We start from the raw sequence: 21558 nt of genomic DNA on the forward strand, positions 1-21558 counted from the left end.
CTACCTCTATCTACCTCTACCTAGGTATCAATTTAGTTGTCTCGGGGAACGATAATACCAAACTTATCATAAGGAAAGTTCTCCAGGCTAACAAGCTGTTCAGCCCAGCCGTCATCGACCGCGCCAAGCTGCTCGTCATTGCCGATAGGATATAGCGCCGTTCTCCCAGCAAGCACATCCTTCTCCTTGCCCTTGTACTCAGCAGCGAGGCCGGGGTGAGGAACCCATACGGCCCTCATGCCTGCCCTGCGCCCCGCCTCCACGCCTAGGACGCTGTCTTCAAAGACTAGGCATTCGCTGGGCGTGATCTTTGGAACGCCCTCAGGTAGCGATGAATTAATCGCCTGCAGGGCAAGCAGGTAGATATCAGGAGCCGGCTTGCCACGTTGAATCCTGGGATCGTCTCCCAGGACTCGATGTTCCTCCGGAATCAGATCCAGGACAGCTTTCGTTTCCGGCCGCGAAGTCTTTAGCTCGTAGTTTGCTCTATGACTGCTCGTAGCGAGGGCGATTTCAACCGGTAACCCCAGTGTATTCTTCGCGCTCCTGAGATCCTTGAGAAGCTTCTCTACCCCGGGGAGAGGCTTGCATTCGGGGAAATGGATCCGGTGCTGTTCAGCTTGTTCCTCCTTAAACTGCTCTCTTGAAATTGGTAGCTGAGCCCAACTGTGAAAGGTGTCGCTGTTAGATCCGCCGGGAACCCCCATGAGCTGGGCCTTAATAGACCAGGGGAGACGGGGCCGTCCGTATTTGGTCAGGACTATATCAGCACAAAGGGTGTATAAGTCTTCGGTGTTAATGAGGAGACCGTCCATGTCAAACAGGCATGCCCGAACTGGGGGAAGATTTTGGGGAGTGACTCCGGAAATCGGTTCCGGGCCCTCATTTTGATTTGCGGCAACCATAACTGAAATAACAAGTAGGATAAAGCGATGAATGATTCGGATTTACATATAGATTGCGTATAGTCAGCTGAGAATGTTTGGCACCTTGTATTTTGCATTCAGTATTAGACCAAGTACCAAGTAATATGCTAGATTGGGAACCGGTTACTCCCGCCGGGATTTAATGGGTTTGTTTGTTTAAGCTAGAATTGGCCCGCCGGTGGCCGGAGGAGATCGCCTCAACTACTTGTCCCAAGCTTTTAGATTCGACTAAACACGCCACCGAGATGATGCGTAGGAAGGGAACGTCAAGAGCTAGAAACCCAATTAGCTACATATTGGACGCTATCGACTTCAGATGTCTTGCATGTTGATGAACTGCAAGGGCTCGTGTCTTGTTATTGGATAATCTCCCAGTTTCTGCATGAGACCCCCCACTCGATTACCTACCTCACTACCATTTGCTGAGGTGATTGACTCTGAGACTTTAAAGATATAAGAAGCTCACGAGTCGTTGTATTACCTCCGATCCGATACATAATATATTTTTCTAATATTTACCCCGGAATCTTAGGGTGTCCATAAAAGGCACAATATAATGGCTGGAATTACGAAACTTGAACTTCGGACGGCTCTTGGCCCGGTCTATCGGGATGTACTACCGAATCCTCCTCGGGACTGTACGGCTGACGAAATCCCAATTGTCGACTTGGCGCTTATGTTTTCCGAGAAGCTCTCCGACCGTAAAAGTGTCGCCGATAATATCAGATCGGCTGCTACTAATAATGGTTTCTTCTATATCAAGAACCATGGCATACCGGAAGAAGTCATTGCTCAATGCAAGAAGCAAGTAATCAACTTCATGAGACAGCCACTAGAGAAGAAGATGCTAGTAGACTCTAGGACACATAGCAAGTATTATAACGGGTATCTTGGAAACCGGAAGGCTCAGATCTCTCGCACCGAGAGCGTCGATGTCAGAGAGTCATTTTCATTTCGGTATAGCCCAGAGCTCGATCCAGATCATCCAATTAACATTTCCGAGCTTCCCGACGAGGTGAGATCATGGATTCGCGCAGAAGACTTTGTGGTACGTACCTATATTTGATCTCTATTTATCTACTTTGAGTGGCGTCGAGTTGGCTGATTTTCGGTGTCAAAGTGGGAGGGTACGAAGCATTTGCCCAACTTTAAGGAGGACTCTCTCGCATACTGGAGGAGCTGCTTAACTCTAGCTAGAAGACTAGTTAGAGTCTTTGCTCTTTCGCTGGACCTAGAAGAAGATTATTGGGACGATAAAGTCACACACCCAGGAGCAGATGGCGTCTTCAATTACTATCCGCCAAGGACTGTAGAAGAAGCCGAAAATAAGTTTGTTGGTCTAGGGAGTCACACAGATCTGCAGCTGTTTACGCTCCTGTGGCAAGACAGCGTGGGTGGTTTGCAGGTGCTGTCTAAAGAGGGACAGTGGCTGAGGGTAAGGTGCGAACAAAACGGAGGATCAACCAATGCTGACGGTTCTGAAGGCCCCTCCGATCGAAGGAACACTTGTTGTCAATATCGGCGACTTCATGATGCGGCTTTGCAATGATATTTATAAATCCACTGTCCATAGAGTCACAAATGAGTCCAACGAAGAGCGTGTCTCTCTACCATTCTTCTTTGGTATGTCACTATTCCGTTCCCTTCCATAAGATGTTCGCTCACTCGCTTACTAGGTCTCAACTTCAACTGCGTCGAGGGGGTTGTTCCCTCGTGTACCTCGGAGAAGAATCCGGCGAAATACAAACCCATCTCTTGCGGTGATTGTAAGTTTCCACATCCAGCCTGAGGGTACCCCTAATTGATGAACTCTAGGGTGTCAAATGAGATTCAAGATTGAGAGGGAAGATTTTCTCAAAAATCAAGAAGCAAAAAAGGCGGTGGCCCCAAGTGCTACTGTGGTGGCTGGATAGTGTATTTCGCTTCATTTCGCTCGATTCTATTTGAGGCTGGGTTATGAATTTGCTTCTCTGATTTCTTGGCCATCTACAAGACCTTTTGAATGAGTTCGAGGACGTCAAAGAAGGCTTCGCGTTCAGGCTTAAGAGTTTTAAGACCAAGTCCAACGACAAGGGTACGATTCTCGTCTGAGTTTTTCCTTGCGATGTGACTAGCGATCTGAACAGCATATAGCTGCGCTAAGGATTCACGCTCTTCGCCACCTCCGCCAAGTAGCGTTTTAGGTGTTAAGTGAGACAAGGGCAGCAGGTTAGAACTTGCTAAGGCCATATCGACGCTGGCTGGTGATGGTGCCGACAATGGCACTTGAATCTATCATTAAATTATTAACATTACGGTTTGGGACATGGACTTAGTATAGGTAGTAGTAATTTACCCATTGCGATAATCTGCCCTCCTGAGATAAAGTAACAAGTATCTTGTCCGAAAAGTGCAGAACAGAAGCTTCGGTTGCTATTCCGTCAATAGGTCCAATAGCAGCTTTTGAGTGAGCCGGGAAAGGCGCTTCGACTACTTGCGAGGCATCCATGGGTTCCAAATGCGTAATTGAAAGACACTCGGCTTGTAAGATGTAGATAGGTAAGTTGGATAGTAGAGTCAAACAAGGGTCATGAACATGAACTGTGGCAGTGTGGCCAGCATTAAGACGCTGCAATTCAGGGACATTGTTCTTGTGGCTTGCGCTGTTGGATATCCGCAGGTAGAGCGGGTCTATAGCTTATAAAGTGGACCGACTAGACCCCGCGCTAACTCGATTTGATTTTTGGAAGAAATTCTGCCAGGCGGTCAAAATTTCAATGTCGTTTCTCTTCCCAGTACATCACTCACTTTTCATCATCTACAACAGAAAAAATGCCAAAATTCGTACCGCGTCAGAGGAAACATAAAGTCCTTGCGCGTGAGAAGGCGTTACAAAATGGCGCCCGAGATGGTGGAGATGTACCTCCGCAGACGGACAGCAATGCGCTGGAAATTCTCCCCGACGCTCAGAAAGCAGACCGTGAAGCTAGAAGAGCTCAGTTGAGAAATGAATTGAAGGGCGAAGTTAAGGTTAGCGGCAAAAAGGCCAAGCGCCTTGAAAAATATATCGACAACAAGCTTAAAAAGGATGAGAATCGAGTTCTCCTGGCCGAATTAGCTAAGAATAAGATCGACACAAGTTTATTTTCGAGTAGTCGAAGTCTCGGTCAGGGGAAAGAGACGAAACGCCAGGCACTTAGTCGCGTCTTGAGAGAACGAAGAGCAGGAGTTGGTGGGGATGATGATGATGTCCTCTTCGAAACTAAGGATGCTCCCGCAAGCGATGAATCAGAGGATGATTTTGAAGCGCATTCAAAAACTAGTCGCTTTAAAGGTCAAGGGAGCGGATTTTCTCAGAATGCTGCGCCCGCAGTCAATGGATCTACTACTAACGATGCTAAAATTGCTTTACCGGAAAAGCCAGCGGTTTCTGTGGGGTCTGGATTAAAACGTCCCCTGGAATTAGACGACGAGGGGCGACCAGTTATACAAAAGAGACAGAAGCGCGGTGGCGTAAAGTCGAAGGTGCATGCGAAGGCACAAATCATACTGCCTGAAATATCACCCGAGAGTGCGGAAGAACGCATGGACGAGGATGACGCTAGCGATGACGAGTGGAATGGGTTTAGCTCCGACGCGTCTGCCCACGATTCGGCCAAGTCTCAGGAATCCGAGGAATCATCCTCCGAGGAAGATGAATCTACAGATCAAGAGTCGAGCAGCGATGACGAATCATCTGAAGAGGAGGAAGACGTTTCGAAGAGAAAGGAGAGGTCCTCGGCTTTTAAATCATGGGCTCATGAACAACGTAATGCAGCTCTTGGATATGAGCCTGTCAATAATAATAATTCGGTTTTGAATATTACGGTCCCCAAGGATTTCAAGCTACGACCGCTGGAGCAAGACCCGTTACCTATGGAATTACTTCCGACAAAGGACAGCGGGAGAAAGGCGTTTAGCGTTCCGGTACAGAGGACATCTGAAATACAAGATGCGCGGCTTAAGCTACCGGTAGTAGCTGAGGAGCAGAAGATTATGGAAGCCATTCACAACAACAATGTAGTAGTAATTTGTGGTGCTACTGGATCGGGGAAAACAACACAAGTACCCCAGTTCCTATTCGAAGCCGGGTACGGCTCGCCTAACTCACCTACACCAGGTATGATCGGAGTGACACAACCACGAAAAGTCGCTGCGGTCAGTATGTCAAAGAGGATTGGGCAAGAACTTGGTGACCGGTCAGACGCTGTTGCATACCAGATTCGATTCGAGGGCACGGTTGATGATAAGACAGCAGTTAAATTTATGACGGATGGTGTGCTTCTTCGTGAAGTCGCTAATGATATCTCTCTTCGTAAATATTCTGCCATTATTATCGACGAAGCTCACGAGAGGAGCGTCAACACAGATATTCTTGTTGGAATGCTTAGCCGAGTCGTTAAGCTACGAGAGGAAATGTCTAACGAAGACCCCAAGTTAGCTCCACTGAAGTTAATTATCATGTCGGCCACTTTGCGAGTAGATGATTTCATAAAAAATCAAACATTATTCCCAATACCGCCGCCGGTTCTTAACGTCGAGGGCCGGCAACATGCGGTTACTATGCACTTTTCTAGGCAGACCCGTCACGACTACGTCGACGAGGCCTTCAAGAAGATTATGAGAGGGCATCGTAAGCTACCACCAGGTAGCTTCCTCGTCTTTCTTACTGGGCACGATGAAATACAAAGGCTGAGCAAGAAGCTCAAGCTTGCGACCGGTGCTATGAATCCTATCGTATATCCGAAGGTTCGAATATCCGCCAACGATGCTCCTTTAGAAGTCGAGGATATCGACTTCGGAGAAACTAATGAAATGGCAAATGATGATTATGACCTACCATTTATTGATGAGGAAGATGAGGATGAGGAAGACGAGGGTGAATTCGACGTTTCGGAGGAGGTTGGTTCGGGGCCCCTGAAGATGCACGTCCTGCCCTTATACTCATTGTTACCCACGAGAGAACAAATGCGAGTATTTGACGATCCGCCCGAGGGCTCGCGTGCCATTATACTTGCAACAAACGTTGCCGAGACAAGTTTAACGATACCTGGCGTTCGCTACGTATTTGACTCGGGGCGGTCTAAAGAACGAAGATACAATAGGGAAACTGGAGTGCAAAGCTACGAGATCGGCTGGATCAGTAAAGCTAGTGCGAACCAACGAGCCGGACGTGCTGGTCGAACTGGACCGGGTCACTGCTATCGGCTATACTCTTCTGCCGTGTATGAGCGGGACTTCCCCGAGTTCGCCGACCCCGAATTGCTGAGAATGCCCATCGAAGGCGTAGTGCTGCAGCTCAAGGCGATGCGGCTACAACACGTAGTTAACTTTCCCTTTCCTACACCACCGGAACGGCAAAGCCTTGCTAAAGCTGAAAAACTGCTTCAGTACCTATCAGCAATCACCGAATCGGGTCAGGCTACTCAAATTGGCCAGACGATGGCAAAGTTCCCTCTCCCACCCCGTTTTGCGCGTATCCTTCTAGTTGGACATCTCCACGACTGCTTACCATATACCGTGGCACTCGTTGCAGGATTATCTGTAGCGGAGGTGTTTATCCCAGAAAGTCAAGCAATACCAGCTCTGGCAGCGGATCACGAACACGGCTTCCGCACCAACCAGGACGTAGCCGCGGAGAACCAGCAGATCCTAGCGCGACGCAAGTATAACGAAGTTCATCGAAACTTCTGCTCGCTAGACGATAGTTCCGACGCCATCAAACTCCTCCAAGTCGTCGGAGAATTCGCACACGACCCAACAGAACGATGGTGTGAGAACCACTTCGTGCGCTTCAAAGCGCTCCAAGAAGCCCAGAAACTCCGCCGGCAGATCACAAGCCTACTTCAGAAAGACATTCCCGCATTCGCCAACCTAACTTTCAAAGAAAAGCTAGACCGGCCCAGCCCCAAGCAAATCACAGCCCTAAAGCAAATGGTCGCCGCAGGCTTCATCGACCAAGTCGCTATCCGCGCCGACCTAGCCCCCTCCCCACCCGAAATCTTCCGCAAACCCCGCCGCGCCATCGACGTCCCCTACGTGCCCCTCAAACCCGCCGAATCGGACCCCCGCGACCCCTTAGCCGGCCTAGTCTACATCCACCCGTCGTCCTCGCTCGCGCACCGCAGTCCCCAGGAGTGTCCCGAGTACATCGTGTACACAAACCTGCAGCGCGCGGCAGCAGCCGATCCGTCCGCGCAGAAGATCCCCAAGACGAGGATGCTCGCGCTGACGGACGTCACGGGCGCGCAGCTGGCCGCGCTGGCGAAGGGGACGCCGTTGCTGTCGTACGGGAAGCCGATTAAGGAGGTTCCGAGGACGGATGGCACGCGCGAGTGCTGGGTCGTGCCGTATATGCGTGCGGAAGGAGGTGGTGGGTTGGGTTGGCCGTTGCCGGTGAGGAGGATTGTGCAGAGGAAAGTTCCTGGGAAGGGGTGGGTTGCTGAGTGATATGGTAGATTGGATTATGCTGCTTACCTAGGTAGATTAGAGTGGGAAGACGGATGCTTTTGTTAGCGGAGAGTAATTCGTCGTTGTCATGAGGTATATATATAAAAAAGGGAGGCGGCGAAATTAACACGATAATCTATTTACGCCCCTGGTGTTTATGAGCATGTATGTGTGTGCTACAAGTTTCAACTAGTTCGTCGAAATAGGATTCAAGTATTTACAATTAACTACTACGTTTATTTTCCCAAGTTCACCCTTAACCATGGCAACAGAGCACTAACTACGTGAGACCGGATATAAAAGAATGGGATTCCAGATTAATAAAAGGTAACTACCTAGGTACCCTACATAGAGGCAAGCCAGACAGCGATAAAATACAGTATCACGATTCACAAGTTACAATCGCCAAGCCAACACATTCCGAATATTCATAACGCACACACACGCATCTATTCCGCACAGCGGCGATCTGATCTATAGCAAACAGTCAATCGTGACGGTTCATCCAGTATACAGCGAATTCCCTGCGAATGCAAACGCCTCAATCTCGGCGTGATACTCGTGCCCCGTCTATATTGCGAGACTGCTGATTGATTCCCTAACGCCTTAAAATGCCAGACGAAACTGTTTGTCGTGCTATCTAACTTGGGTTATGTTGTGTTATGTTATGTGATGTCTTGGCCCGATGTGATAATTCTGTCTTGCAGGGCGAGGCCATAGTATCCCCCTGGTCATGCGGAAAAAACGTCTATCCTGTGTCTAGTGACTCTATTTCTTAGTGTTCTCGGTATGGTGGTGGTGGCGCCGTAGAGGATCCAGGAAGAGTAGGGAGCGGCTGCTCGTTAGCTGGAGGCGCAGGTGCAAATCCGCTCCCCATTAGTCGAGTTACCTTCACCATCATCACCGGGAAGTATTGCTGGATGAACGACTCGCTATTCTCTGTTAGTATATACTCGGGATAGTTCATATAGCTTAGGACCACTCTAAGGACCACTTACGTGTAATAACTATGATCTGCGTTATGCATATGAACAAGGTTGTGAGCCAACTCGTGGGCTAGTACAACCCACCACCAGACGGAGGCGGCAGCTTTGCCTTGCCCTGACGTATTCTCGGCGTGTAGTTGGATGAAGAAGCGCAGATTGCAGAAGATACTACCATCGCGATTGAAAGCAATCGTACCCCCCTCTTCATCGTAGAAAATGTGTAGTGCGGAGCGGTCGATAGAATAAACATCACCCACGTCGACTAATATTGACGCGAAGGAGTTGATGGATATGTGATTCTTCGTAAGGAACTGGGCAGGGTCAAGATTTGGTATAGTCCTTGCCACAAATACGCGCATTCCGTTTGATGCATCCGCTACAAAGTTGAGATCCTTTCCTATAGTGTCATCACAATAAGTAGCTTGTTCCTTGACTTCTCGAGTCGTTGGCGGTGAATAGACTTGGGACGAGTCGTGGGCTCTCGTAGACATGATGGCATTAAGAAGGTTCTGTTGGACTATGGCAGGATTTGTGACCTTGCCATCGTCCTTCTTGCCAGGTTTGGACCCCGACCCTGATGGGGGCTCAGCTGGCGGTGGCTTAGCTGGCTCTGGGACCGAATCTATGAAATTCCTCAGATTATCCTCTGCCTCACTGGAGTTATCAAACCCGAATCGTTTAGAGAAATTGGAGAAGAAGCCCTTACTTCTCCCAGTCTGTTGCTTTGGCGTATTGGCCGGCGGTGGTGAGAGAATTTCGCTGTCATCGGGGGATCCGAATCCGCCAGGCATGCGTGGTGGTGGCGTCCTGTTTCCGCTCCTTGCTGCTGCGGCTGTAGTAGCAGCCTGGGTGTGTCTTCTAAATTCTTCTTCTCGTTGTCTGATATTGGCTTGCTCAGCATCCAAGGCCTTTCGCCTTTCTTCCTCGGCAATTCTAGCCTCAGCAGCCTTGGCTCTGAGGATGCGGTCAACATTGTATCCGCGGGCTCTCAGGTCAAGTAAATCAAGTTTCAGAAACGGCTCAAAGAAAAAGTATGCTTGCTGACTTGGCCGATTTAGAATAAGCTGACATACTGCTTGTCCTACTTGGTACATATCGGGTTTGGAGGATTCGGATGCAACATAAAGGATCCAACCGTTGGCAGCTTTCAAACTTGCCGCCGACCTTTTTTCGGTGTGCGACTGACTTTGGCCACGGAGTGATCGGCGAAGCGAGACGGACCGCACGGATTCTACGGTTAGATTCTTCTCAAGCCATCTCGCATCGTGCTTGATGGCGTCCCGCGGGTATCTGGCATACTCATGGATGAAGATCTTTGAACGTTCAAGAACGTGCTTCCGAAGCCAAAGCGCGCCATCCTGTTTCTCACTCTGCGGCCCAACTCTGAGATCCTCTTGGACAATAGCGGAGAGAGTTTGGGAACCGAGAGCTATGTAGAAGGCTTCCAAGACGTCTTCCTCCGGCGCACAAATCAGATGATCTTTAAACAAGCGGTAGCTAATGTAATCGTCTATGATAACAACGCTAGCCGGGGTCGCAAGTTGATATGATCTAATTGGTGCCTCGTCTTCCTCAGTTTCCGATGTTTTGTCTTTAGCGGGCGCGCTGATCTCTTTAAATGCAAGGAGGAATGGAGAGGTTTTCATTTTCCTCCATAGCTCCTTGTCCCTTTTAAGAGTTGCCATATCTTCAGCTAAGAGTTTTAAAACGCTTAGGTACTTTTCTGAGCTTTGGAGAACACTAAGCAGTCTGGCAGGTTCATCTGCTGCGAGCTGGGCAATTTCTAGCTTGGTTGGTTCGGTCTTCGAACCACACGCTGATAGAAATGCATTTGCAGAGCTGCCGAAGTCAACAAAGTCAAAAATGTCTCCATACATCGTCGAGCTACCTAGATAGCATTGACGGGGACTTAGGTGGATAACATTGCCTGCTTTATCTTCCTTGTTCGTCGCCATCTGGGAGGCTGCTAAGTCCTTTCTACGCACTACAGGTACGATAGGAGCTTCCCGAAGCTTTACAATCGCGCTACCATTAAGCTCATTTAGGCGAGTAGCAAAATAGCCAAATAGTGAGACAGCATCCTGGTGGTTTGAGGGAGGTTTAGCTATTAACCGCTCAATGCATTCATAAATAGGAGGGTCCGCAACCACGCCGAATTTCTAGGTTACAATTAGTAAAATGTCCCATAAAAGACTGAAAAGGCAAATGAATAATTTGACTTACAGGGGCATGAGGATGGAGATCACTACGTAAGATGTGAAAACCTAACATAGCAGCGGCCTCGTTTGTAAAACATTGAGACGGGCTCGCAAGTTGCTGAGTGTCTCCCTGAAGCGGCAGGAAGGCTTTGGTTGATGCTCCAATATTGGAAGATGCGTACTGATTGCTATGGTGGTAAGAGATAAAATAGTTCATAGCATTAGCCCTTAGTGTGGGATTGACTGAAGCCATCATAACGACAATTATAGAAGCTGGAGGATATGGACGCAGGCCGAGATCAATCAAAAATTTCCCTTCAGCGCTTCCAGGCCGTAGGTTGCCACCCGGCCATTGAATGATCCTGAGCCCAAGCGACCGAAGCGGGCCTTTAGGTTCATAAAGATCAGAGACTTTATACAATTGCGAACTTGCTTTGGTTGACTCATGACCATAGGGTCCATCTTCTGCTGGACAAATACGTGACTCTTTGAGTTTTTTCAGATCATCCTTTGGAATATCTTGCCGTACTGATGCTAAATATTTAATAAGCTCGACATGACTCCATTTAGTTTGTCCGGAATCCTCAGCTTCTGCTGAACGACTGAGCAACCGTGTGAAGATCGTATCTAGATCAACGGTTTTTCTGACTCCGATAGCGGTAAGGAATTTATCCTTGAGTGAAGAGCATCCCTCGATAGTTGGAAGATCATCGAACAGTTTCACACTCTGGAAGAATGACTCTGTTGGTTTCCTCATACCCAACTTGGTGGGCATAACAGTATGGTTCTGGAGCAATGACGTAACGGTTCCTTTGGAGCTCTGGCTGAGATTGTCCCAGCTTTTTGACAATACCGTGAGGATTTGTACCGAAAACTTGGGGGATTTGGTTAAGTTCTGCTCATCTGGCCTCCTCGAACCAGTTTCAATCAGGAATCGAAGCCAAGGAACAATCTCAAGGGATTCCCATCCTAAAGCTTGCAGCTGAGTCGAATTGCAGTGCCTAGTGAAATCGTAAGGCAGAGTGGTCGGCGGAATTGGTAAACCAGCTGGTATCTTATTTGGGCTAATATAATTCTTGATGTTTCCTAGGGCAATAATACCACCTTGTTCATCAGCCCCCTCAGAGACGAGGGCAACTGCAACATCAAGAAGCCTGTCTCTACTTGGTAAGTCAAGCTCGCCTTGAGCAGCCTTCTTACTGGCCCAATCTATGAAGCTGATGAGTTGGGTCTTATTAAGCGGGTTTCCAGATAGTTCTATCCGGACGTCGTCTACAGTTATGGCAGAAAGTAAATCGAATTCGACTAATTTCTGAATGAAACCAGTGGTCCCAAGTTCAGGTGGAATTACCGGGATCCCATCAACGAATTTAGCAAGTTCTTCCGAACCGAGTCGAACCTTGTTAGTAGGAAGAACGCCTCGACTACTATAGACTTCTACAAAGGGCTTCTTGTATGATGTCCAGAATGCTTCCTCAATTATCTGCGAAACGTGACCGCTGGGCGTAGAATCTCCGAATGTGAAAGCCTTTAGCGTATGTAATGCCTCGGGCATATATTTGGCGACCTCTTTCGATGTGATGCCGGCGTTCGAGGTCTCCGCAGCCCGCTGCAACTTGGTCTGCAATTCAGCCATTTCATGCGAAAAAGCAAGCCGGGTCATAATACCAGCAGCTCGCAGCATTTCGATATTCCATGTTCGGACCCATCTTGCATTTAAATCGATAGCCTCCCGTTCTACGGTAGGTATGACAGAGGGCGCTGAGATATGAATACCAGCACCGGTCGTCTGGGTAGTCGGGAACCCGATGAAGATCCGACCGCCTTTCTTGCTCGGTAGTACGGAGGCAAATACATTAGTGGCCTTGGAAACGGCTTTAGAGCTCGTAGAACTCTGCGAGGCTTGCGTTTCATCATACGAAGAAGTCAATACTGATAATTTGGCTAGCTTTGGCGGAGGCTTTTTGGTGGCTCTCTCCAGCTCTGTCGAGAAACTAGTTGGGACGGACGTCTTGATCGCAGCAGTAGTCACTCTAAGAAATATGCTGCTTGACGATAATGTAGTTATGTCTTCAGATATGGCCTCTTGGGCAAGTTTCTCTTCTTTTGCCACTTTGTTAGCCTTCGTTGCAGTGGGATTGGCGGTGAGCCTAGAAAAGAAGCTCCGTAAAGACGGTATCTCCGAGCTACCTAACCCGTAAGCCTCGCTCTTGGTTGTTGCTGCTACTTGGGGTTTCCATCCGATGGCGCCCATGAATGATGCGTCTATCTGTGCGCTCGCACGCTCAACGCTCTGAACCTTCATGAGACGTTCTTTGGTAGTGGTTTCAACATCTCTTGACAGCGCAACGTCGACGCTGGGACTAGTCTTCTTTTGTAGATGAAGGATTTTGTAGTCATCGATCCAGAACTCAATATTCTGGAGCGCTACGAATGTTAAACTTGTAGCTAAGAACTGACTGACTGACAGCAGATTTGGTAACGTTGTCGTCGTATTTCGATAGTCTAGAACAAAGGCTGTATCTGAGCTGCGTTGCTCCTCAGGGACTTGTAGTTTTCTCGTGAAGAGAGCGTTCCCTTTCCAGTAGAAGGCCATAGCCTCATGACCCGAGCTGACAAAGGGTTCCTCACAGTCCGCGAAGACACTATAGAATCCTACACCAAAGGCGCCAATCTTAGTCTCGTCGGGGTTGCCCTCGGCGATCCTCTTCAGCCTTCCCCAATCGGTCTTTGTAAATGGTTGGCCATTGTTTTGAACAACGAGTCGCTTGAGGGTATGGTTTGCGATTACGTGCTTTAGAATCTCGGATCGGTCCGTAGTAGGTGGTAGAGGAACTTGAGTCGAGGGTAGAGTTTCCCATTTTATCTTCACGGTAGTGGCTTGGGCGTCGGCGGCATTCTGAATAAGCTCTCGCAATGTAGTCCATTCACCCGAGTATCTCGCTAAAACCTTGTCGATTAAAGCTCGAGTATCGACGGTTACGGCTTCCTCATCTTCGCCGTCCCGTAAGGCGGCGGCTCGGAGCTTTCCGTAATCCATTGTTACAGTTAGGTACAGTCGATGGTTGCTTAGTAGGACATAATAGTTAAGAAACGTGGTTGTGATTTGTATTCTGGTGGAACAGGAAGAAACAAATTATTTATTGACTCGAGAAAGACATCTCCAGTAAACAAAAGGCGGGTGGTTTGGTTTGCGGAATATATTAGTAGTCATCCAATGCAATGGTGGCAATTGCTGAGGCTGCGGCTCCGGCTGCGGCAGGGACCCGCGTAAGGCATTAACTCTTAACCAAGTTACCTACTCAGGTCAACATGCAAACAATAAAAACATGTAAACCCTGACAGTGAATAAACGAATGCACGCGACAAAGACAGAAGGCTTGTGTTCATATGTAAGGTACACTGTGAAGTCGAGGGGGTTCGAAGTCTCTTGATTCGTCTCAGCTGCAGAACTGTTTGGTAATGATGCACGTTTGGCCCCAGGCCCCAGGTTTAGGGGATTGATAGGTCCGAAATAGGTACCTACATGTATCTGTACTGCATATATGTACAGTCAGACCTGTCTATAGCGAATCTACAATATAACGAATCCTCGCTTTAGCGAATTCATTTTAGAAATTTTTGAAATTTATATGTAAAATAACGAATTTTTTTATATAACGAATTCGTTAAATTTTTTGATTTGTCATCACGTAATTCGTTGTATAAAGGTAAACTTTTAACCTTTTTTAGGTAAGCGCTAAGCCGTTTTCGGAAATATTTCGTTGAATTTCGCTAAAATCGGTTTAAGTTTAAGACTTCAAGGTGCCCCTTACCATTTTAGGTAATAATGTGGCCTGTGCACTTACCTACTATATAACGAATCCTCGATATAGCGAATCCAAAACCATGAAAAATTTAATTCGTTATATCGAGGTCTGACTGTAGGTACATTATGTAAGGTACATACATATCTCTAGTGTAGGTTTGGTGTAAACTCCACTTAACTCCGCATGTTCATGTACTTTTACATCCACTTATAATAAACATTCGAAATCACCTGCAGCAGGTCCTACGCAGCTACGTCAGCCCTATGCTACCAGTTCTCAGGCTATTTACAAACAGTGATTTACAAACACATAATAGGCCACACCAGACTGTTCCTTACAAACTCGAGAACAACCGTGTAAATATGAAACACACCTCATTAACATTCATTAAGTGACTCCTAGACAAACTAGACCCATCTAGCTTGTAAGCCGTAGTGACATTTTAATATCGATATATACCATCTGACCATTGACCACCAACCTAATATTCGATCAAACAAAACGATACAGAGTATAATTATGGTTTATGTAGTTCGCCTTATGGTTATCGATGATGATTACCAGGGGAATTCCTTCTCCCACGTTGCTGGGGGCTTCGACTTCGCCGTGGTCGTCCATCCCTTGATCTGGGTCTAAAACTTTCTTTCCCATCTCTTCTCCGCTCAATTCTCTCTGGGCTTCTGGAGCGGCTATGTTCTCGTCGGTGAGATCTTCTATGTTTATGTTCATCCCGCTCGGGGCTATAATCTCTTCGCCTCCGATAATCGTGTCTGTCGTCCTTCTCATCCCTTGATCGATGATTATGGTGACCGTCCCTTCTCCTTGGCGATCTATCTCGATGCCTCTCTCGGCTACGGCTCCTACTCCTATGTCTTCTCCGGTGATGTCGTCCGGAATCGTGTTGCTTTGCAGACGTCTGCCGGGAATCGTTGTGTAGCTGCTTAGTATCCGCCGGAGTAGCAGTAGAATCTCCGCCATCTACCACACCTCTTCCTTCGCTTACACCTATAGCATTTGCACCTGTAGCCTTTCGGGGAGCAACGGGCAAACCCAGCGCGCGAGCTAGCGCATCTTCTTCTGCTTCTTTAATTCGCTTGAGCTCTTCTTTTCGCTCCCGGGCTGCCCTTTCCTGCTCCGTCTCAGTAGATGATGCTTCGGGCGCATCAGCTTTCGCGTACCAAGTAAGATCTTTTCCTTTCGCCCAACGACCGACCGGGGCTTTCAGACTATGACCGAGGTAGTTCTCGCGGTGGTTCGAAGTGGCGACATCCTCCCAGTTGAAGTTGACCCCACCGCGCGAGCCCGTCTTGCGGATGCTCGAGACAAGATCCATAGCAATGTGATGACCGGTTATATAGCTCGATTAAGTTGAGATCACTATTCCTCGTGGAGTGTTGTGAAGTGTTGTGAAGGTATTACTGGCGGTAAAGATAGGAATGCGGACGGGTAATTGAAGTTGAAGAATATTGATTGAATCGAGGATACGGAGTACAAGGGTAGATGCTTACATGTACCTAGGTACATTCCGTAGACACTAAAATGCGCCCTACATTAACAGCCCCACTTGTACTACCATTCAATACAATACATACATATCGATAAGAGCATCCCGCAATCCACTCTCCCAGTCTCCACACCTTAGGGACGTAAAGTTACGTACAAGACAATCTAATAACTTCCATCTTTCGAGCTTGCGACTACTTCTCATTTCCTAGTCAAGACAAACCCAACGGGAAGCCGACAAAGATGGCGACGAGCAACGAGCCATTAGACGAGATTCAATGGCGCCATCCAAACTACGCGCAGACCCTAGGAGGTTTACATTCCAATAATATACTCTTCTACTTCGCCGAGTCTCCGTTCTTCGACCGTACTTCCAATAATGCCGTTCTCTTTACCCAAGCCACATTTAATGAGAACATGAAATTCATAATTTCGACCCGTGAACAATTTGAGGGTCGCCTCAAACAAATGTCAGGGCTGGAGTATATTGTCGCCCAGGAGCCTGCCGAGTCGGGCCCCGGCATGGGGACTGGCGTCTGGGTCATCCACAAGCAGACGCGTCGCAAGCGAGATCCCGAGGACGAGGTCACTGTCCATGCGGCGTATTATGTCATCGGAGAAAATGTGTATATGGCACCTACACTCGCAGATATCTTGAGTTTCCGGATGGTATTTATCTCATATATTGCTCTTCCTATTTACAAATATTTGAGTCTAACATTTGTTTTGTAGGTTACTATCTCATCAGCCTTGAGTAAATGTTTCGCCGCTGCCGATAACGCACGAACCTGGTCGCCAGCCCTCGGACATATGTACAAGACAGCACCGAGTACTACAAACAATAGAGCACAAGCACTAGAGTCGAAAGGGGCGACACCAATGCCCGAGGGACAAGGAAACAAGGCAGCCCCGGAATCAAAAAAGACGACTCAATCAGTAGCCGTAGACTCTCGCTTAGCCGAACATTCGTTCTTGATCCACATGCAATACGGTGGTGACTACATGGATGAGAATCCCATCACTGGTAAACCCGGCGACTTCCACCTCACATCCACAGGTCGCAAAGAAAAACTTCAAACGTTGGCTTTGCCGAATCTCGACACGTCTTTCAAGAGCTCTGCGCTTACTCAGCCGGATAAGAAGGATACGAAGGGTGATAAGACGCCAAAGACCCCTACAGGAATGCCGTCTAAATCTAGACGGAAGAAGAGTAAGGCTGGTGCTACCCCAACTTCTGCATAGAATGCCGAAGGTGGTAAAAGTGGCAAAGGTGGTAAAAGTGGTAAAAGGAAACAGAAGGCAAAGGACTCTTCTTCTAATGGATAGAGGGTTTTGTGACAAGTCGGCGTTCAGGGGACCAGAAACCCGGATATTGATACCCCTTGCTATAAGTATGGTCATAGGTATTTGATTTTAGCGACAGACTAATTCTAGTCTCAGGTCATTACCCTAACATAAATTTAATGTTTAAACGATTTTAGGTGGCCTAATACTGTGTCCTATTTCCAAGTCTCACAACTTTATGCCAAGACCAAAACATCACGAAACGGAAAACGAGTATGTCATTATAAGGGATTATCAAATTACTTAGACGGCTTTTACTATATTGCAGATTATCGAAAAACCGATAACCACCAGAAATTAACCCATCTTCACCTCCACGGCACTATACGGTTTCTCTGCTTTACTGCTCCCGTAGCTTAACCCTATCTTCACCATTGGGCTTTCCGTGGCTCTGGACCCATCGTGCAGCATGATCGAGTTCATCTCGCTCAGCTGGACTTCCTCACCGGCTCGGGGCCGCATCTCGCTCTCATACGCGTCGATCAGTTCGGCCTGCGACCGGCCTTCGGGGTTGGCTAGTAAGTTGACGAGGTTGTAAACGTCGGCGAGACCGTGGCTCAGCCCTTGTCCGCGGTCTGGATGAAGCGTGCTACGTTAGTATTCAACACGGTGTTTTGGGGGGGGGTTTCGGGGATGGCTACGGAGGACGTCTGTAGATGTAGGAGGCGTGGAAAAGGGACAGGAAGACTACGTACGATACGTCATAGGATGCGCCGCATCACCCACCAGCGTAACGAGACCCCCATGGTTATCCCACTTATGCTCCGGCAAGGTCGGGTCCCAATTCGACAGGCCGACCCAGTAGACCTCCTCATGGTCATCTGGCAGTAGCTCAAAGCACTTGCGTATGGGGTTCACAAACGCCTTGCTCTTCTCCTTGGCCTTGCGCAGCCGATCGCGGATACTCACCCCCGCCGCTACTTCCGCCGCCTGCTCCTCGAGGCTGCTCGGCCACGCGACGTAGAAGGTAAACCGCCACTTCTCGGGATGGTCCTTCTCGATGCCGTCCATCAGCGTCAGCGCGCCGAGCATGTTGTCTGGGTGGGGCCAGAGACTAATAAGTGCGTTGCCGGCGATCTTCCGCAGGGCTACGGCGTACTCGGCCGAGAAGGAAGCGGTGATGAAGGTCGCTACGAGAGGTAGCCGCTTGACCGCAGCACGCTCGAGCCCGACTAGTTCCCTACGGACTTTGCTCTGGCTTCCGTCCGCGCCGACGAGCAGACGCCCCGTCTCCGAGGTCCCGTCCGAGAAGTACGCCGTGACGCTCTTGCCGTCGTCCGCGTACGAGAAGCGCTCGAGTTTCTTGTTGAGGCGCAGGTCCGGGAGGCCTTCGGCGGCGAACTTGCGTAGACGCGAGCGCAGGACGCGGCATAGGTTTTCCGCGGGTTTCTCCGTCAGAAGCTCGCCCGTCTTACCGTTGAGTATGGGGAAGTACTCGAGCTTTGCGGGTTTTATGTAGGGGTCGACCATCGTCTCGTCTACGCGGCTCCATTTCTCCTTCCCTACCATGGACTCCAGGAGCGCGGTGGCCCAGTGCAGAGCGATGCCCCAGTCTCGTCCACTGATGGGTTAAAACATGTTGTGTTAGTCCCCGATGTCTACCCTTTTGAAAAGGGGGAAATCTTTCACGAGATTGTTTTGCTTACTAGTAATCATTAGTCGCTATACACAAGATAATGAGAGAAAACAAAGGGGGAAAACAGGAGTACAGGTATCAAAACGTTATACTCTTGTACATACCCTTCGCGGGACGAGTGTTTCGTCTCTCTCAAAGACTATAGCCCGGATGCCTTTCTAGTCGTATATTAGTAGGGAGTTCGCTAGAAAGGCATGTTACTAGAGGGAGAGAGGGCATGGACTACCACGTGAAGAGCTTGAGCTAGGACTAATCCATTGCAGCCTAGTAGGTATATTAGTATTTCGATATTTGTTTTGGGGGTATTTCATCGTGATAGGGGTTCTCTTACCGCCGCCAATAATGAGAATAGGTAGGTCTTCTTGTTTGCTGTTTTCTGCCATTATTGTATATTTGAGGAAAGCGGCGTTCTTATGAGTCGAAATGTGAAGTGTTTAGTTGTAAGTTATAAATACGATATCTGATATACTCGTAGGTAGAACTCTAGAATATCTTATAATGAAGAAAGTCAAGTGAATGTTATCCGTGACTTGATGCGGACTTAATAGCAAAATCCGTCTCGTCCAGATATATCCATTATATATTCATCCGACTCCGCAATATGTCATTTTTCATCTGTATACTCGTGTTACATCCAGCTCCTCTACCCCATCCACAAATCATGCCCGCGATCTGCCCGGAAACCGAAGTGGAGTTCACCTTTGATGTAATTAAGGTAAATATCCAATGAAAAGCTGGTGGACTCTTCCATCATTCGCTCTTCGCATTCTTGCGTCAGGCGCGAGAACACAAAAGCCCCTATTCGAACTCCTCAGATCATTAGCGAAGAAGGTCTGCTGCCACGAGATCGAACGACGGGGACGATGTCGCGTCTACAGTGGCACGAAGAGGTGGGGTACAGGCCACTTTGGAGACCACTTTCCGGACCATTCGTGGTTACAATTAAACGCCTGCAGACTTCACGACGAAAGATGTTTCCTCATTTGGACCAACAAACCGCCTTATACATTAGTAAGGTAGATCGGATGTTCGATGCAACGCCTTATTCGAGATACTTGAGGAAGATACCTAATACCGTTTACCCGGAATGAAAGCTTAACTTAACGCCTCGCGATCTTCAAGTTGCATTACAGCTCATGCACGAGGTACCGTGATCGGATGGACTTCGCCTGTGGCTTCACCACAGCTGCGAGCCCTCGACTCGGATCACATGTACAATGCTAAAACAACTAATTGGCTAGTGTTGCAACTAACTACCAACATTATGCCAGTTATATATCTCATTAAATTAGTCGGATTGATTATTGAGCGCGCTTTCTCGGGACATAGCTGTTAAATCCGGTGGTGACCAATATGATGGTGTAGGTTTAAGCCTCATCTCACTATTTACCTAGCTTTAATACCGAGAAAAAATCTTTGATCTCAAGATAAGTTTCGTAATTACGTCGGTTATAACGGCATTCATAGTTGATTCTATATTGACGCTAACGAGATACCTAGCTTCTGGACGTGGGTTATTAGTTCTAAGAGTTTTTTTTACCACAACGGGTACGATAAAATAATAGAAGTAACCAAAATCACCTGCGCAGGACGGCATATTTACTATTGTCTATACTAACCCAAGGTTCTTTGCGCAACACCAGGTATGTTAAAGCAGTGACACATGCCACTGTTGTTAGCTGAAAATGTGTAATTCGTATGACGTAGCATTATAGGAGCTATAACTCCTTTCAACAAAGTTGACTCCCTGGACGATATATCGGATGTAACATAGAAGTTCCACCTGTGGAATCAGGTGACTTGAACGGGCAGTTATGATTTCTCATCCGGCAACGTCCAATATACTACATCACCAATACGAGACGATACTGGAGTAGCGCCTGAATGATCGAAGAGATTGTCATAAGTTAAAAGGCCATACCTACAAAAGACCAGCAGCCCCGATAACCCTCAAAATACGAGATAGTAGTATTTCTTTATCCTCTATAAAAAGACTTTATGTACCACCAGATATTATTTGAAGTTATAGGCGAGCGTTGTATCCCCCAGGAGACAATTTGGCGTGATGACTTTATCTACTTTTATTCCAATAGAGTCCGCGGTTTAGTCCAACTTAACCAACCGGTGTGTCCTCATAGATGGACCGTAGGGTAATGGTTAAAGTTGGAATAGGAGGCTGGCGGTTTAAATCAAGTCAAGGCAAAAAGCCTCAGACGGGGTTTTTTTCTCTTGTATTTTTTTCATTTCATTGCCCCTTGTGGAACTGGTCTTGTATTGCGGAAGCGTTGTTGAATCTGAGAGACTACGGGACCCCGTCTGTTTATATAATCGGCCCTGGGGGCCTCGTTCCTTCCCTTGATGCTATAACCGTGACTCACGATCATGACGTGGACCACCTGCCAACACCCCTTTTATTATCCAAAACTGTTCTAATCCCTCTACAGTGCTCACTCTTTTCTAGGTATCAGTGTGTAAACTGATTCATGCCTACATGTAGGTACCTATGTAGAAGTAAGGTGGTCTACGTGTGATTCCCTAGATTATGATGACATCGTTGTTGTATTAGTTAAGATCTAGCTATTGTTTGTATATGCGTACAGACGCAGGCAGCGACTGCCTCATTACAATGAGTGCCTGAGTCAATGTTGCTAGGGATCCACATACGTATCGTTCTTTCCCCGGCCGATA

General features: G+C 47.9%; 9 protein-coding genes across 9 annotated transcripts in view; 4 read left to right on the top strand and 5 right to left on the bottom strand.

Annotated features, from left to right (window-relative positions):
- Positions 1 to 1052, bottom strand: part of F5Y00DRAFT_193998 (HAD-like protein) — a 1251-nt gene extending 199 nt beyond the window's left edge. The window contains exon 1 of the mRNA XM_048005228.1: positions 5 to 1052. Coding sequence (XP_047868298.1) covers positions 33 to 905 — 873 coding nt within the window. The 5' untranslated portion in view covers positions 906 to 1052 and the 3' untranslated portion in view covers positions 5 to 32. The remainder of the gene's footprint in view (positions 1 to 4) is intronic.
- A 1-nt stretch (position 1053) lies between these two features.
- On the top strand, positions 1054 to 3038 carry F5Y00DRAFT_193957 (Clavaminate synthase-like protein). The gene is made up of 5 exons (XM_048005225.1): positions 1054 to 1974; positions 2047 to 2361; positions 2411 to 2549; positions 2603 to 2692; positions 2742 to 3038. The coding sequence occupies exons 1-5, from the start codon at positions 1483 to 1485 to the stop codon at positions 2837 to 2839; spliced, it is 1134 nt and encodes a 377-aa protein (XP_047868299.1). The 5' UTR covers positions 1054 to 1482; the 3' UTR covers positions 2840 to 3038.
- F5Y00DRAFT_193966 (uncharacterized protein) lies at positions 2802 to 3603 on the bottom strand. The gene is made up of 2 exons (XM_048005226.1): positions 3262 to 3603; positions 2802 to 3197 (listed from the first exon to the last, which is right to left on the bottom strand). Exons 1-2 carry the CDS (start codon positions 3412 to 3414, stop codon positions 2913 to 2915), a joined length of 438 nt encoding a protein of 145 aa, XP_047868300.1. The 5' UTR covers positions 3415 to 3603; the 3' UTR covers positions 2802 to 2912.
- A 110-nt stretch (positions 3604 to 3713) lies between these two features.
- On the top strand, positions 3714 to 7555 carry F5Y00DRAFT_227947 (P-loop containing nucleoside triphosphate hydrolase protein). Its single transcript, XM_048006559.1, has one exon. The coding sequence runs from the start codon at positions 3738 to 3740 to the stop codon at positions 7392 to 7394; it is 3657 nt and encodes a 1218-aa protein (XP_047868301.1). The 5' UTR covers positions 3714 to 3737; the 3' UTR covers positions 7395 to 7555.
- Positions 7556 to 7998: 443 nt separating this feature from the next.
- On the bottom strand, positions 7999 to 13745 carry F5Y00DRAFT_194007 (uncharacterized protein). Its single transcript, XM_048005229.1, has 3 exons — positions 10604 to 13745; positions 8393 to 10539; positions 7999 to 8326 (listed from the first exon to the last, which is right to left on the bottom strand). Exons 1-3 carry the CDS (start codon positions 13616 to 13618, stop codon positions 8170 to 8172), a joined length of 5319 nt encoding a protein of 1772 aa, XP_047868302.1. The 5' UTR covers positions 13619 to 13745; the 3' UTR covers positions 7999 to 8169.
- Positions 13746 to 14538: 793 nt separating this feature from the next.
- Positions 14539 to 15868, bottom strand: F5Y00DRAFT_227950 (kinase phosphorylation protein-domain-containing protein). Its single transcript, XM_048006560.1, has one exon. The coding sequence runs from the start codon at positions 15718 to 15720 to the stop codon at positions 14932 to 14934; it is 789 nt and encodes a 262-aa protein (XP_047868303.1). The 5' UTR covers positions 15721 to 15868; the 3' UTR covers positions 14539 to 14931.
- Positions 15869 to 16133: 265 nt separating this feature from the next.
- F5Y00DRAFT_258781 (MED6-domain-containing protein) lies at positions 16134 to 17132 on the top strand (the record flags this gene model as incomplete). The annotated part of the gene is made up of 2 exons (XM_048010764.1): positions 16134 to 16559; positions 16623 to 17132. The coding sequence occupies 2 exons, from the start codon at positions 16134 to 16136 to the stop codon at positions 17130 to 17132; spliced, it is 936 nt and encodes a 311-aa protein (XP_047868304.1).
- A 399-nt stretch (positions 17133 to 17531) lies between these two features.
- Positions 17532 to 19253, bottom strand: F5Y00DRAFT_258782 (FAD/NAD(P)-binding domain-containing protein; the record flags this gene model as incomplete). The annotated part of the gene is made up of 5 exons (XM_048010765.1): positions 17532 to 17809; positions 17930 to 18795; positions 18881 to 18896; positions 19072 to 19134; positions 19202 to 19253. The coding sequence occupies 5 exons, from the start codon at positions 19251 to 19253 to the stop codon at positions 17532 to 17534; spliced, it is 1275 nt and encodes a 424-aa protein (XP_047868305.1).
- Positions 19254 to 19420: 167 nt separating this feature from the next.
- Positions 19421 to 20968, top strand: F5Y00DRAFT_227954 (uncharacterized protein). Its single transcript, XM_048006561.1, has one exon. It carries the CDS (start codon positions 19597 to 19599, stop codon positions 19888 to 19890), a length of 294 nt encoding a protein of 97 aa, XP_047868306.1. The 5' UTR covers positions 19421 to 19596; the 3' UTR covers positions 19891 to 20968.
- Positions 20969 to 21558: the final 590 nt, after the last annotated feature.

The sequence above is a fragment of the Daldinia vernicosa genome (assembly GCF_022497035.1).
Source record: "Daldinia vernicosa strain CBS 139.73 unplaced genomic scaffold F5Y00scaffold_7, whole genome shotgun sequence".
Lineage (NCBI taxonomy): Eukaryota > Fungi > Ascomycota > Sordariomycetes > Xylariales > Hypoxylaceae > Daldinia > Daldinia vernicosa.

Excerpts from the sequence above, each read along its gene's own strand:
- F5Y00DRAFT_193957 (XM_048005225.1), top strand. The coding sequence starts at position 1,483 with ATGGCTGGAATTACGAAACTTGAACTTCGGACGGCTCTTGGCCCGGTC. Across the intron at positions 2,362-2,410 it reads AAGAGGGACAGTGGCTGAGG|GCCCCTCCGATCGAAGGAAC; the intron begins GTAAGGTGCGAA and ends ACGGTTCTGAAG. Across the intron at positions 2,550-2,602 it reads CTCTCTACCATTCTTCTTTG|GTCTCAACTTCAACTGCGTC; the intron begins GTATGTCACTAT and ends CTCGCTTACTAG.
- F5Y00DRAFT_193966 (XM_048005226.1), bottom strand. The coding sequence starts at position 3,414 with ATGGATGCCTCGCAAGTAGTCGAAGCGCCTTTCCCGGCTCACTCAAAA. Across the intron at positions 3,198-3,261 it reads AGGGCAGATTATCGCAATGG|ATTCAAGTGCCATTGTCGGC; the intron begins GTAAATTACTAC and ends ATTTAATGATAG.
- F5Y00DRAFT_227947 (XM_048006559.1), top strand. The coding sequence starts at position 3,738 with ATGCCAAAATTCGTACCGCGTCAGAGGAAACATAAAGTCCTTGCGCGT.
- F5Y00DRAFT_194007 (XM_048005229.1), bottom strand. The coding sequence starts at position 13,618 with ATGGATTACGGAAAGCTCCGAGCCGCCGCCTTACGGGACGGCGAAGAT. Across the intron at positions 10,540-10,603 it reads ATCTCCATCCTCATGCCCCT|AAATTCGGCGTGGTTGCGGA; the intron begins GTAAGTCAAATT and ends ATTGTAACCTAG. Across the intron at positions 8,327-8,392 it reads GCAGATCATAGTTATTACAC|CGAGTCGTTCATCCAGCAAT; the intron begins GTAAGTGGTCCT and ends AACAGAGAATAG.
- F5Y00DRAFT_227950 (XM_048006560.1), bottom strand. The coding sequence starts at position 15,720 with ATGGATCTTGTCTCGAGCATCCGCAAGACGGGCTCGCGCGGTGGGGTC.
- F5Y00DRAFT_227954 (XM_048006561.1), top strand. The coding sequence starts at position 19,597 with ATGAAAAGCTGGTGGACTCTTCCATCATTCGCTCTTCGCATTCTTGCG.